The sequence below is a fragment of the Bos indicus genome, chromosome 22, assembly GCF_029378745.1.
Source record: "Bos indicus isolate NIAB-ARS_2022 breed Sahiwal x Tharparkar chromosome 22, NIAB-ARS_B.indTharparkar_mat_pri_1.0, whole genome shotgun sequence".
Taxonomy (NCBI): Eukaryota; Metazoa; Chordata; class Mammalia; order Artiodactyla; family Bovidae; genus Bos; species Bos indicus.
This window is the reverse complement of record NC_091781.1, coordinates 55,938,199-55,954,513: the sequence shown is the minus strand read 5'-3', so window position 1 is coordinate 55,954,513 and position 16,315 is coordinate 55,938,199. Positions and strand designations below refer to the sequence as shown.

Below are 16,315 nucleotides of genomic sequence, written 5' to 3'. Positions count from 1 at the left end.
GACATGCACACACACCTGCCATCCCGTCCCTCGTACTCAGGAAAGCGTCCTTCTATCTCAGCACCTTTGCACCTGGAGTTCTCTCTCCATCACCTAATTACCTCAGCTTACCCTCCAGATCTTTGCCATTTCCTCACAGAAGTGACATCCTTAACTAGGTCCTAAGTTCCTGTAATAGGCTCCAGTAGCATGTGCCACGGTTGAAACTTTAGATTTGCTCAAGTGATTATTTAATATGTGTCCCCATCTGATAATAAACTCCATGAGAGTAAGGATCACATCTTTTTCTGTTCATCACAGTATCCACAGTGACTGGAACATCTCATTATATGTTTGCTGAACAAATGACTGAATGAAAGAGTAAGTCAAGATATGGACAAAAGGAAAAACTTTAGAGGAAAAATAAAAAGCGTGAGAAAGGAGTACTAGCTGTTAAGTTGTAGGAGGTAAAGAAGTCCACATGGGCTAAATCATGGGAGGTCCTGTGTATCATCTTAAAGAACTTTCTTTGCCCCTCAGGAAATGATGGAGCCAGTGACTGCTTTTTAAGCAGTGGAAATGACAATGACTTTAGTATTTCAGATAGCTCTCACAAGCTGTGTCCAGCATGGAGAAAAAAAGAATCTGAAAGGGCAGTGAGACAGATGAAGGCCTAAACTAGGGCACTGATTTGGAATGGAGAATGGGGGCAACCTTGGGGGTCATGTCATTAAAGAGCAGGAGCGGTCCAGATAGCTCTAAGCTTGCCGACCGGGCTGAATGGGAGCTCCAGAAATTCGGATTCAGTAATTCTTAAAACTCGTGGGCTGACTGCACTGGAATCATCTGAGGCAACGTGTTAGGAAGCAAACAGGAATATAATTAGAAGCGTTCATTATTAGCTATGATGATTACTCTTCATCCCACTTATTTAATGAAAAGGGAAACTATCTTTGGCCACAGCCTCGGGGTACTTGAAGAGATACTTCTTTTCAGTCACCCAGGCAAAGTGTGCAGAGTACTAGATATAAAGCACAAGAAGTTAACAGGTAATTTAACAGAAACTTACCCGCTCTGCAGACGCCTCATCCCCCGGCAGACACGCAGCAGCAGCGGCAGCGGCACAAGCTATTTCCATCACCACAGAGCTGGAAGGAGCGTCAGTAGTGGATGAAGACCTGGGTCGGCCGGACTGCATGACAGTTGCCATCTCCTGGCCAGATTTCCTGTTGATCTGGGGACTTCCCTTTGGGGCCTCTGGCTTGCCCCGCCTGCTGTGCAGGCTCGTCCCTCTCTTCATCTTGGGTGGCACGCGGATCTGCTGCAGGACACGATTCAGAGCTGTGGGGTGGGTGGGGACACCATCAGTCTCAGCACACGCGTTCTGGCTTTCCAGATCCATTTCAGGCTCTGGGTCTGCCTGAATCTGTTGCACATCGTGGGGGGACACGGACGACCTCCTGCGCTGGTGCTGGAAGAGATGCTTCAAGCCTTGGCCAATCACGTTAATGTTCTCCAAAGCATTGTGGGTCATTTTAGACAACTTTTGTTCTGATTCTGTTTGCTTTCTGGCCTCTGCATCTTGGGATTTGCCTCCGGGATCAGGGTCCTCAAATAACTGTTCACTGCCCGAAGGCTCCATCAGTAGACTTAATACGCTTATTTGCAAACTCAAAAAATTTTTTTAACACACCACGACTGTCAAATTAGGTAGGCATTGCTTCGACAGTAACTACACATGCAGCTGTGAGACGAAGGCTTCATGCCTACCTAATGTTAAAAAAAAAAAAAAAAAAAAAGCTCGTATTATAAATCCATGCAGAAACTCCAGTGTTAAAAGAAAAACATGCCACTAGCCCAAGAAGTAGACACTATCATTAAGCAATCTTTAATCAGAAGATTAAAAGATAGTTTTCTAGATAGTGGGTAATGATTATTTTCTAGAATAGGAGGAAAAGCTCCGAAACAAGTACAAAGGAAATGAAAACACAGCGCTGTTAAAAAACTCCCTACAAGTTGCAATGTGAAGAGGAACTACATACTAGAAGGGTCATCTTGGAATGCAAACCATAATAATATTTGAGAGAACAGCCATTACTTGGGAAATCGAGAGACATCCGAGCACAGAGCATTCAATACAGACAGTCTAGCTGAGGCAATTGAAATGATTCCTCTCAATCACAACCATAGTTAATTATCTGCATGCTGAAGCTCAATATAGTAAATTCAAAGAATAACTGTGAAACGTGGACATCCCAATCTAACTGCATTGTGGGTTTTAATGGAAAAGAGGAATTTCCAGTTATATTCATCAAGGTCACTGGCAACTAGACACTTCTCTTTTGAGAAGGTTTGCTCTTTTGAAAAGAAAATGCAAACTGAAATCTTATAGGTTGGATTCTCTGCTGGAACACAAACGACCTTTCGGTACAATGAGTACATGATCCAGAAAGAATCTGTCTTCAGAGACTAGAGCTTGGCTCAGAACCAGTGAACAAAGAAAGAGACTCAAAGGAATCCCTTTCTTTGAAAAGGGTCGACTCTGACAAGAGGCTGCCCATGTACAGTCCACCCTCCATATGCACGGCTTCCACATCTGCAGATTCAACCAACCTCAGATGGAAAACATTTGGGGTGAAGGAGTTCTAGGATTTCCAAAGAGCAAAACCTGAATTTGCCATGCTCCCAGCAACTGTTTTCATAGCATTTATTTACGTTGTATTAGGTATTATAAATGCTCTACAGATGATTTAAGGTATATGGGAGGATGCGCGTGGTTCTATGCAAATACTATGCCATTTCATATAGGAGACACGAGCATCTGAGGATTTCGTTATCTGCAGGAGTCCTGGAACCAGTCCTCCATGGGTACCAAGGGACGGCTGTATTCACACAAACTCAAAAGCAAAGAAGTGACACAGTAACTGGTATGACTAAAAAGGAGAGAAAAAGAAAGGTCAAATAGCAACCACACACCAACATTAAAGTGCAGGAAATTAAAAGGAAGTTGAAACTAAGAGATGTAAGGTCAGCATAACTGCCACAGTTACGGAAGTCACATGCCAAAGAAAGGGAGGGTGTGGTAGGGATAAGATTTCTCATAATAGAAAACTTTTTAAAAAAAATTGAGTTTCTGCAAGTATGTAAAACAAAACTGCATTAATGTACAGAACCTGCTACGGAGGACAAAATGTGGTGCGTGAAGTTCTTTATTTCTATATTTTACCTCAACTTTTCCTTCAAAGGGCTTTAAAACTCCCTGCGTTACACCAAGGACTTTGAACAGTTTGAAGTCACTACTAAGTCACTACCAAGTCTGAAGCACTGAGGGTGGTCATGGTCTGGGCATACGCAGACAGACCTCTGGCCACCAAACAGCAATCTGAAAGGCATAAATCAGCTGGATTTAAGAGTTCACGGTGACCTCCAGACTCCTAGAGTCCAAAGGGATAGGAATGCAAACCCATCAGACCTTTCTTCCTGGTAACTTCTCTCAGACGACCCTCTCACCATGAACGTGGATGGACACCGTCACTGTGGCTTTGCGGACCACACTCTTACATGCCTATCTTCCCATCTCCTAACCTCTTCATGACTCAGGAGCATAAACCATGTTGACAGGGTTAAAGGCCTTTAACCAGTACCTTCCTACTAACTAAATACCACAAAATTCTTTGCTCCCAAACTAGGCAAATGAGGAGCAGTCACGAGGATGGGAAATTTCACTGCTTTTCACTCAAATTCTCTGTGGCTGCACCAAAAACCTGCCACACGGCTGGGGCCTCTCACCCTTTTCCCGACTCTGTGTTGCTTTTATTTTTCCTTTTCCCTTTGGGAGAGCCAAGAGAGAAGCCCTTAATCCTACCGACATAAACAAATGTTTTGGGCTATATGGAGTTTTCTGGGGCTCCTTGTGGGCAAAAATGTTGTCAACAGTATATGTATTTAATTATCCTGACCTTCCCTCATGAGTTTCTAGTGCAGACTAATAGTTATTGAATTATTTTCACTCTGCAAAGCACTGAGCTTCTCAGACAAAAAGGGCTATGTAACCAAGATAATCCAGTAACTGTATATCAATTAACCTCTTCTTGTACTGGGATATTTAGACCCCGAAAAGACAGAAGGATGTGAAAGCAGCAGGCTGATAATGAGGAAGTAAATTACTTTTTTCCTTATTTATATTGCATTAGCTAAATAATACAACATATTTTTTGTTGCTGCTATTTTGAAAGTAAAACATATAAAATAAGTTTCTCCCATGATAATAAAAGACACCATAAAGAGAGGAATGGTATCAAGGTTCGTTAGAACACCAAACAATCTACTTGTCTCATATATAAACATACAAGGAATTTATTACTCAGCAGATCAGCTTCATTGGGCAGTGTTATAAACTAATCAAGGGGCTTCCCTTGTGGCTCAGATGGTAAAGCATCTGACTACAATGCAGAAGACCCGGGTTCAATCCCTGGATCGGGAAGATCCTCTGGAGAAGGAAATGGCAACCCACTCCAGTACTCTTGCCTGGAAAATCCCATGGATGGAGAAGCCCAGTAGGCTACAGTACATGGGGTCGCAAAGAGTCAGACATGACTGAGCAACTTCACTTCACTTCACATTAACTTCACTTCACATAAACCTGCTTCTTGGTTTTAAAAAAATGGAAAATATGGTACATTTTTAAATGTCTGTATCTTCATTTGAGATTTCATTAGCATGTCTATATCATTTATTCTCATATAATTTAAAAGAATGATTAATTATAAGGATATGCCAGCATTTGGAGGAAAACCCAGAAACAGGGTGTTGATTTCCAAGCCAAAGCTTGCATAGGCTATCTACATGGCTGCACAGATTACCTAGTAGAGGAGTAGTAAATTCTGGGATTTCTAAAGGCAAAACATATCTTCATGATACTAACAGAAGCTTACCTAACACAGAACACCAAAGAAACTTAAACTGAGCTTTAAGCATCAAATTGTTAGATAAGAATTTTGAAACAACAACCTGTTGCACTGACTGTAAAACGTAATGCTATAATCATTATATAAAACTTGTGACAAGAAGAAAGCAAGCACTAAAATAATTCAATAATGCGAACGTTTTTTAAGACTCCCCTATTTTCTTCTGTAAGACAGTAGTAAAATTCAAATGAATAATAACTGCTGTTCAGCTTATTAAACTTCCCAAACAACTGTATTGCTATCTCTGGTTTAACACAAACAAGTTCAACTGTAAAGCTAAGTGTTCTTTCATAAGAAGGAAATGTTGGCTTCTCTTTTATTCACAGGGCTTCTCTGAAAAGTAAAGTCCTTCTAAGTAAGCCTGAGGAAACCAATAGAGAGAAAAGGGAACAAAAGGATATGGGAGAAAGGGGGCAGGAGGAAGGGGTGGAAAGCGGGGAAAAAAGAGGAGGAAATGGGAGCCACCGACAAACCAGGTATTTCAGAAAACTTGGTTAAATTCTCAGAATTTTAACAATTTTCTACAACAGTTTTGAAAAAAAAAAAATTCGAATTATATATGAACTATCTTTCTTTTTTTTTCCTTTAAGTCGTTACTCCCAACTTTTTAGTTTTCTTGATAGACACGGTGACCAAAGCATTTTGGTTTGGCTATGAACCAAATTATTTCACTGACGCTAACAAATTGGATACTTGCCTTTATCACTCTTCCTCAAGCACTTCTAAGGTGTTCTGGAATCCTTTTAGGGAAAGCTGAAAAGCAAACATTAAGAATTACAAGGTAGGAAACTTAGAAGAGGGGAGTTTATTTATAAACATAGGAAAAAACTGAGTATACACATAACAAAATGGTAACATTTAGCTCTCAGTGGTAGTACAGGGTAATTTTTTCTAGTGTTTTTCAGTATTTTCTCATTTTGCAAAGAAATAATGAAAAAAAAAACTATAATCAAGAAAAAACAATTTGAGGAACGTCAATATTAAAAAAAAAAGTATATTTCATAAATCTTTTTACACTATGATACGGAATTAGGAATGGATAGTCCATTAATTCTAATCTTAAAGTAAAATGAAATGCAAAATAAGTGTGTTAGTCGCTCAGTCATGTCTGATTCTTTGCGACCCCGTGGACTGTATGTAGCCTGCCACGCTCCTCTGTCCACAGAATTCTGCAGGCCAGAATACTGGAGTGTGTTGCCATTCCTACTCCAGGGGATCTTCCCAACCCAGGGACTGAATCCGGGCCTCCCGAATTGTGGGCAGATTCCTTACCAACATGAAAAGAAGCATAATTTTATAAGCAAGTATCTTTCAAGTAGCTTCCAATTCTCCATCCACAATTTTGCGTTCAAAAGCAACTCTTAATAAGTATGTCTACCATGAATAATTGAGGCTCAAGATGCACCAAAATGGAAAATTCCCTGGAAAACAGCCATTACCAGAGGCAATTTACTCAGGCCTGTGTTTGGGGGGCATCTGCTTTGTGCTCCAAATTACACAAACAAAGCATCCTACCTTACCCTCAAGGAAGTAATCTAGGATGGAAAGTGAGTTTACATACTTGAAGCTTAAGAGAAACAGCACAGAACAACATAATTAAGTGCTAGAATGTGTAAGGACAACTATGATTACCATCAGAAGTGAAGAAATCCGATGACACTTGCCTCGAAAAGTTTCAAGAACAAAGAAGCTTTCATTACACTTTGAAAGATGAGAAGATGGATGAATGAGCAGGAAGATACAGGCCGAGATTCCCAGCTGCAGAGCAGCACACACGCTACACACTGGGGGCCAGTGAAGAGGCCAGATGACTGCACTGGGGGTACTCATCCTGAGTCATCTGGAGAACTGGGTGGCTGGTGGGCAGATGTGAGGGGGGACTTTCCATCTTTAACTTTTTCTACCTCTCGAAGTATATACATTATGACTATTCTTATGTCAGGAAAAAATAAACTTACACATTTGGAAAAAAAAGAAAGTAAATACATGTTTTAATCTCAAGGGGAAACATTTTAAAATTATAGAAAAGGACATAACTATTGTGCTAGCAGAAAGGAAAAACAGAATTAAAATATGCAAATAAATACAAAAAGGAGGGAAAGCAAGACTGCAGATAAGACATATAAAAAGGAAAATATAAGATATCAAATGCAAACCCAAATACCCCAATAATTATATTAAATCTAAGTGGACCAAAAGAAAAAGACTATCTATCACACTAAATAAAAAACGGAAATCAATCCCTGGTGGGCCAGTGGTTAGGACCCGGCACTTTCACAGCAGTGGCCCGGTTCATCCCCTGGTTGGGGAACTAAGATCCCACAAGCCCCGTGACGTGGCCAAAAAAAAAAAAATTCTCTATTATGATGTGTAAAAGAATCATGCCAAATATAGAGAACAATTAAAATAAAATGTATAGAAAGGGTTAACAAACATAATCTAAACAAAAGCTGCTCAAGCTTTATTAGTAGTACTCAAAGTAGACTATAATTCAAAAAGCATTAATGGAGGTAATATAATTCATAGGATTAAATGCAGAACTCATTAGAAAGACATAATTTAAAATTTATATGCAAGTAATAACATAGCCTCCAAATGCATAAAGCACAATTTAGCAGACCTACAAGAAGTGAAATATATCTATAATCATAATGGAGAAATTTTTAAAATCTCTCATAATTGATAGAATAAACGACCTAAATCGGAAGAAAAAGAGAGTTAGATCTGAATAGCATGGTTAACAAACTGGGGACCTAAACAGACATTTGTATAAGACAGTACCCAATAACTGCAGAATACTCTATCAAGTTCAAAGAGATCACTTACAAAAAGTGACCCATATGCTGAGCACTAAATCAAGTCTCACAAGTTCTTCTCTGACCACAATGTGGACTCCTAAGGTTCACAGTGGATAAAACCACTCTCTCCCCACCACCCACAATGCCACCTGACCAAACCTGCAGACAATGCAACAGGGATGGAGTAACACAAGATGCTAGACAAGCACCTATAATCCTAGAGGTAAAGCTTTCTTTCTAACCAAAGGAAATACAGCCCCAAGAGCATGCAGGAATTCCACTGCAGTCAGGACGATTAAATCACAAATTTTGACCAATTGCTGGACACTGAATGTGGGCCAGTATGAGAGTGCCAAGTCTCAAGGGACTGCAATCAGGAGAGAGGCTCTACCCTATTACAGGCTTTTCTGCCAGGAACCTCAAAGGCTGTGTGTGTGGGGGAAGGGGGGTGGGGGGGAGGCAGATAGAATCTGAGAGAATGCAAAGAAGCTTCTTATCCCAGCCCCCACCCTTGTGGAGCTTGGCAGCCAACGCCAATCAGCCCAAATCTACCTCCTATTAGCTTAGGGACTTCCCTGGTGGTCCAGGGTGGTTAAGCCTCCGTATGCTCCCACTGCAGGGAACGAAGATTCTGCATGCTACATGGTGAGGCCAAAAAAATAAAATACAGGGGCAGAGAAGGCTGCTTTGAATAGGAAATTCAAACAAAAACTACTATTGGTTAAAATCTATTAAGAAAAAAACTTAAGCTTAAAAAAGGGGAGGGAATATAAAACCTAAGATAGACACAGCAGTTGAGGAAGAAAAAAGAGGGGGAACAACTCCACTCCTAGAAACAGAAAATTTTACAAGAGACCCAGGTTCTAGTGCCTGCCTAAATCTGAGGCGTACCAGATCATCACAGAACTCCCCTCAACCTCCACTATCATGCTAACAGTTCAGTTCAGTTCAGATGCTCAATCGCTCAGTCATGTCTGCCCCTTTGCGACCCCATGGACTGCAGCATGCCAGGCTTCCCTGTCCATCACCAACTCCTGGAGCTTGCTCAAACTCAGGTCCATCGAGTCGCTGATGCCATCCAACCATCTTATCCTCTGTCATCTCCTTCTCCTCCTGCCTTCAATCTTTCCTAGCATGAGGGTCTTTTCCAAGGAGTCAGTTCTTTGCATCAGGTGGCCAAAGTATTAGAGTTTCAGCATCAGTCCTTCCAATGAATATTCAGGACTGATTTCCTTTAGGATTGACTGGTTTCATCTCCTTGCAATCCAAGGGACTCTCAAGAGTCTTCTCCAGCACCACAGTTCAAAAGCACCAATTCTTTGGCACTCAGCTTCCTTTATAGTCCAACTCTCACATCCATACATGACTACTGGAAAAATCAGAGCTTTGACTAGACGGACCTTTGTCAGCAAAGTAATGTCTCTGCTAACAAGCTTTGAGTAAAAATAATGGAATATAGCTGCAATAAACAAACTCACTGTGTGAAACAGCACAAAGAGAAAACCCAAAGCTAAGCCGGGATATAATGGACACTAGGGAAATTTGAAGTCTTTGGTTTCCATGGCAACAACATGTATCAATGCTGGTAACCATAGCAATAATACTCTTTAAACATAGCCCAACCCCTAACAGATTAATTTAAATTCTACCTTAAAGGCTCAGCAGAAGGAAGCTTGCAGTCTTCTCCAAGCATATCAGATATTCACCTCAGTATTTCCTGTTCTACACAAAATGGACACCTTTCAACAAGAACTTATGAAGCATGCCAAGATCAGATCAGATCAGTCGCTCAGTCATGTCCGACTCTTTGCGACCCCATGAAACGCAGCACGCCAGGCCTCCCTGTCCAACACCAACTCCCGGAGTTCACTGAGACTCACGTCCATTGAGTTAGTGATGCCATCCAGCCATCTCATCCTCTGTCGTCCCCTTCTCCTCCTGCCCCCAATCCCTCCCAGCATCAGAGTCTTTTCCAATGAGTCAACTCTTCGCATGAGGTGGCCAAAGTACTGGAGTTTCAGCTTGAGCATCATTCCTTCCAAAGAACACCCAGGACTGATCTCCTTCAGAATGGACTGGTTGGATCTCCTTGCAGTCCAAGGGACTCTTGAGAGTCTTCTCCAACACCACAGTTCAAAAGCATCAATTCTTCGACACTCAGCTTTCTTCACAGTCCAACTCTCACATCCATACATGACCACTGGAAAAACCATAGCCTTGACTAGACAGACCTTTGTTGGCAAAGTAATGTCTCTGCTTTTGAATATGCTATCTAGGTTGGTCATAACTTTCCTTCCAAGGAGTAAGCGTCTTTTAATTTCATGGCTGCAGTCACCATTTGCAGTGATTTTGGAGCCCAGAAAAATAAAGTCTGACACTGTTTCCACTGTTTCCCCATCTATTTCCCATGAAGTGATGGGACCGGATGCCATGATCTTCGTTTTCTGAATGTTGAGCTTTAAGCCAACTTTTTCACTCTCCACTTTAATAAAAACATAGTTTGCAGAAGCAAAGCAATGATCAGAACTAGACTCAGAAATGCCATGGTATGAGAATTATCAGAGAATTTAAAACATGATTAATATGGTAGAGAATAATGGAAAAGGTAGACAACATGCAAGATCACACAGGTAGTTTGACAGAGACGTGGAAATCATAAAGAATATAGTGGAAATCCTAGAAAGAGAAACATGGTAATAAACAACAAATTATTTTAGTAGATTTGAAACAGCTAAAAAAGAATCAGGGAACTTGAAGACAGGCTCACAGAAATTACTCAAATTGAAACGTAAAGAAGAAAAGAAGTAGGAAAATAAAACAAGAGAAAACATCCAAGAACTGTGGGAAAATATCAAATAGTGTAATATACTCAGAATGCCTAGAGAAGAAAGAACAAAGCAGAAGAAATATGTGAATGGTTAAGTGACAAGACACCAAACTACAGATTTAAGAAGGTCCAAAAATGTCAAACAAGACTTAAAAGAAACCTCAAAACTAGGCATAATAGCTAGCTGAAATAATAGCTGAAAAGAAAAAGGGAAATCGTGAAGGCAACCAGAGAGGGAAAACATAGTATATACAGAGGAACAAGGATAAGGATTATAATAACCTTGCTGTCAGAAACTTTGCAAGCAAGATAATAGGGGTTTAGCAACTTTAAAAAAATGTTGAAAGAAAAAGATTGTTCAACCAGTATTCTATATCTAGTGAGAATATCCTTCATAAGTGAAGAGGAAATAAAGACTTTTCCAATGTGTAAGTGCACTTTTTGGTGCAGCCACTATGGAAGACAGTATGGCTGCTGCTGCTGCTAAGTCGCTTCAGTCGTGTCCGACTCAGTGCGACCCCACAGACGGCAGCCCAGCAGGCTCCCCCGTCCCTGGGATTCTCCAGGCAAGAACACTGGAGTGGGTTGCCATTTCCTTCTCCAATGCATGAAAGTGAAAAGTGAAAGTGAAGTCGCTCAGTCATGTCCCAGTCTTTGTGACCCCGTGGACTGCAGCCCACCGGGCTCCTCCGTCCATGGGATTTTCCGGCAAGAGTCCTGGAGTGGGGTGCCATTGGCTTCTCCATGGAAAACAGCATGGAGTTTTCCCTAAAAAGCTATCAAGAAAAAACAGAGCTGCCTTATGACCCAGCAATACCACTCTTGAACGTACATCTGGAGAAAACTCTAATTCAAAAAGATACATGCACCCCAATATCATAGCAGCACTATGAATAATAACTAAGACATGGAAGCAACCTAAATGTCCATGAGTAGAGGAATGGATAAACAAGATGTAGCGTGTGTACACAATGGTAAAATACTCAGTCATAAAAGGAATGAAGCAATGCCATTTGCAGCAACAAGGACAGACCCAGAGAGTATCATACGAAGTGAAGTCAGTCAGAGAAGACAGATATCACAGAATATCTGCAGAATATTATATGTGGAATCCAAAAAAATGATACAAATGAACTTATTTACAAAACAGAAACAGACTCACAGAGAAAATGAACTTACAGTTGTCAAAGGTGAAAGCGGGTGAGGATAAACTGGGAAATTAGGGCTTAAAAGATATACACTACTAAAACAGATAAACAAGGCCTACTGTACAGCACCGATAACTATGTTCAATATCTTGTAACAACCTAAAAAGGAAAAGAATCTGAAAGGGAATACATATATACACATACGTATAACTGAATCAGCTTGCTGTACACGAGAAACTAACACAACATTGTAAATCAGTTCAGTTCAGTTCAGTCGCTCAGTCACCTCTGACTCTGTGATCCCATAGACTGCAGCACATCAGACTTCCCTGTCCATCACCAACTCCCGGAACTTGCTCAAACTCATGTCCAGCAAGTTTCTGATGCCATCCAACCATCTCATCCATTGTCATCCCCTTCTGCTCCTGCCTTCAATCTTTCCCAGCATCAGAGTCTTTTCAAATGAGTCCATTCATCGCATCAGGTGGCCAAAGTATCAGAGCTTCAGCTTCAGCATCAGTCCTTCCAATGAATATTCACGACTGATTTCCTTTAGGGTTGACTGGTTTGATCTCCTTGCAGTCCTAGGGATTCTCAAGAGTCTACTCCAGCACCACAGTTCAAAAGCATAAATTCTTCAGCACTCAGCTTTCTTTATGGTCCAACTCTCACATCCATACATGACTACTGGAAAAACCATAATTTTGACTATATGGAACTCTGTCGCTAAAGTAGGATCTCTGCTTTTAATATGCTGGTGTGTGAAATGAGTGTAATTGTGAGGTAGTATGAACATTCTTTGGCATTGCCTTTCTTTGGGATTGGAATGAAAACTGATCTTTTCCAGTCCTGTGGCCGCTGCTGAATTTTCCAACCATACTTCAATTAAAAAATCTTAATTTCAAATTTCTTACATCAAGTATTCACGATATGTAATTCAAAACAGGAAAGAATACTCAAAATAAACATACACCAGTATTTATTATTAATTAATGTCACATACAAATAGCAGGCTTCCCAGGAGGCTCAGTGGGTAAAGCCTCCACCTGCAATGCAGGAGACACAGGTTCAGTCCCTGGGTCAGGAAGATCCCTTGATGGAGGGCACGGCAACCCACTCCAGTATTCCTGCCTAGAGAATTCCATAACAGAGGAGTCTGGAGGGCCACACTTCATGGGGTCAATAAGAGTCAGACAAAACTGAAGTGATTGAGCACGTACACACACTTAATATAAATGTTACATTTCAATATGCCTTCAGAATGTCAAACTCTGCTCAACTGACCCAGAGCCAATCTTAAATCTCTCTAGAGTAAATGGATGAACACAAAGTTTAGAAATAAAACTTAGTCATGTTTTTTGGATTTTAACAACGTCTTCAACTCCTGCTCTTTCTCCTTCACTGTAGGTCATCTGAAGTGGTTTCAGTGGGAACACATACTTTATGCTTTGCTACACTGCAAATTTATTCAGCAGTTCTATTCTTGAAGTCATTATTTCTTCTCATGCTTCTATTTTATAAAGGACAACATTTTTCCGGCTCCCTCCTAAGGGTATTTGTGATTTAACAACATCTTTTCCCAGCCTGGTCATTCACACTCAAAACAAACCTTTCTCTTGACCTCCTTGGTTTATAAATGCATAGACAAGAAACCCAAGAGTTGAGCCAGAAATGAGAAAGACGTAATCAAGTAAGTTCAACAGATATTTACTACTTTGAAAAATGAAATCTCCTCAGTCACAAATATAGCTTTATCACATTTCCTTGTGGCTCAGATGGTAAAGAATCTGCCTGCAATGAGGGAGACCTGGGTTAAGTCCCTGGGTTGGGAAGATCCCCTGGAGCAGGGAGAGGCTCCCCACTCCAGTATTCTGGCCTGGAGAATTCTATGGACTGTATAGTCCATGGGGTCACAAAGAGTCGGACACAACTGAGCAACTTTCACTTCACTTCACTTCACTTCACTTGAGTTCACTCAGTAAATATGGCTGAAGCAAGAAGACCTTACTAAAAGCACAGTGACTACAAAGAATGGGTAGCTCTAGTGCCTTGGCTTAAACTGTTCTGTAAATGAACAAACGTGCAAACATGAGAATACAAGATACTAAAATACAATGCTCCATTAAAAGTGAGAAATACGGTCAAAGTTAGACTGTCCAGTGAGTAGTTGCTAACTACAAGACAACAAATGCACTGGTGGAATCTGTCTGCTGTATTTTGGAACTATGGAACCTATTTAAGGCTTGCAACTTACAAGCGAAGGCTTGGACAGTAAGTTGCATTTAATTTCAATTTCAACTCCTAGCACTGTAGCAGCTACACAGCTTCCTCTAGCAACACGGAGGTCAGCTGGGCAAGCTTCCAGAGCAGCTTGGACACAGCTTATAGGAGCTAGGGTGGGCAAAAAAGACTCTGTTCTCCAAATACTGCAGATCTATGCTCTGACCACTGACTGTTACTTCTGATCACAAAGATGCAGAGAGAGGTGCTCATTTTTGTTGCACCTTTCCTCCTTATCCCTCTGATCCCCGGTAGTTGCAAGGCCCTCTCTCTCTAGCTAAGTGACTTCCAAGGGATTTATTTAAAGGACTGGTATCCTTCTTTCTAATACTCTGGCCACCTGATGTGAAGAACTGACTCATTGGAAAAGACCTTGATGCTGGGAAAGATTGGAGGCAGGAGGAGAAGGGGATGACAGAGGATGAGATGGTTGGATGGCATCATCAACTCGATGGACATGAGTTTGAGCAAGCTCTGGGAGTTGGTGATGGACAGCGAAGTCTGGCATGCTGCAGTCCATGGGGTCGCAAAGAGTCGGACAGGACTGAGCGACTGAACTGAACTGACCCTTTTTCCCCCAATCCATCTTCCTACCCCTTACCCCCACTATTGGCAGCCAGACACTGAAGACTAAGACATTCAAAAGCAACTGCATACACATTCTTCTGAAATGTACGTGGGATACATTTAAGGACAGACCACATAGCAGCTCACAAATTAAGTCTCAATATATTTTAAAAGAGATACAAACTATCTTCAATCAGAATGGGATGAAGTTAGAAAATAACAACAGAAAGATAACTGGAAATTCACAAATTTGTGAAAATTGAACCACACACTATTATATTAACAAATGAATCAAAGAAATCACAAGGGAAATTAGCAAAAACTTAGAGACGAATGAAAATGAAAACATGACATTCTAAAATCTATGGGACACTTAGAAAGCCGCACAGAGGCGGAAATTTATAGACTATAAATCCCCACACTAACAAACAAGAAAGATCATAAATCAAAAACATAATCTTATAACTTACAGAACTAGAAAAAGAGGAATTAAACCCAAAAGTGGAGAAGGGAGGAAATAAAGAAGATGAGAGCAAAAATCAATGAAACAGAGAAGAGAAAAACAATAGAGAAAATCAACGAAACTAAAAGCCGATTCCTTGAAAAGATGAACAAAACTGACAAACTTTGAGCTAGAGTGACTACTAAGAAAAGAGGACAGACTCAAAATCAGAAATGAAAGTGAGGACATAACTATCAATTCTATGGGAATAAAAAGGATTACCAGGGTACAGTATGAACAAAGGTGTGCAACAAATTGTACAACCAAGATGAAATGGACAGATTCCTAGAAACACAAAATCTACCAAGACTAACTCAAGACTTTGAACAGACCTACAAAGAGAAAGGAGATTGAATCACTCATCAAAAATCTCTTGACAACTTAACAGTAAGATGTAAGAAAGAGAAGTGAAAGTCGCTTAGTCGTGTCCGACTCTTTGCAACGTCCATGGGATTCTCCAGGCTGGGATACTGGAGTGGGTAGCCTTTCCCTTCTCCAGGGGATCTTCCCAACCCAGGGATGGAAGGCAGGTCTCCTGCATTGCAGGCAGACTCTTCACCAGCTGAGCCACCAGGGAAGCCTAAGGTGTAAGAAAGGTTACATTTAATGCAAAATTGTAAATTCTTTTCTAATTAACACTCAGATTACGTGTTATTTGAAAACCGTTAGTACTTTACTGAAAAGTCTGCATTTCTTTTGTAAAGAAAAGATAAATGCATAATGTGTAACAAAGGCTAAGTCCTGATAGAAAATAATATGGAACGATACTACTACCTCATCAATTCATGTTTTTGTACTTAACACTGTTCAAATATAGACTGTCCTGTCCTTTTGTCTGTACTTTTAAATGCCTTAAAAATGCAAGATGTAATATCCTAGCTGGATCCACAGAAATTAGAAAAGAATCCTACTTTTTTTTTTTTTCCCACTATGCTTTCCTGAAACCAGAAGAGAAAGCTTATTTTATATCCATCTCATGTTTTAACAGTATCTACTCAGGCCAGAGCTAAGATATATTTAATCTCACACTCTGTCTTCCTATCACACAAAGTCCCTTCCACGAACTAACCTGCCTTCAAAAACCTGACAGTGGCTGCTGAGATGAGGCAAAAGTTTAAGCACTGGGCGCACTCAGAGAAAACTAAACCAGTGAACCCAGGATCTGTTCAACAGTGGGGTCTCTCAGGTGGGCTTCTTCCCCTTCCGGGAGCAATCTATACAACAGTTTCCGAACTGTGCTCACAATG

The 16,315-nt window shown here is 40.7% G+C and overlaps 1 protein-coding gene across 12 annotated transcripts in view; it reads right to left on the bottom strand.

The window, feature by feature from the left end:
* Positions 1–16,315, bottom strand: part of TMCC1 (transmembrane and coiled-coil domain family 1) — a 155,650-nt gene that overhangs the window by 108,137 nt on the left and 31,198 nt on the right. For 8 of the 12 annotated variants that reach the window (XM_070776884.1, XM_070776883.1, XM_070776890.1 and 5 more), the window contains 2 exons: positions 5,640–5,699; positions 1,049–1,745 (listed from right to left, as the gene is read on the bottom strand). In XM_070776884.1, the coding sequence (XP_070632985.1) occupies positions 1,049–1,621 (573 nt within the window). In that variant the 5' untranslated portion in view covers positions 1,622–1,745; positions 5,640–5,699. The remainder of the gene's footprint in view (positions 1–1,048; positions 1,746–5,639; positions 5,700–16,315) is intronic. The other 4 variants (XM_070776891.1, XM_070776893.1, XM_070776894.1 and 1 more) reach the window with 1 other exon arrangement.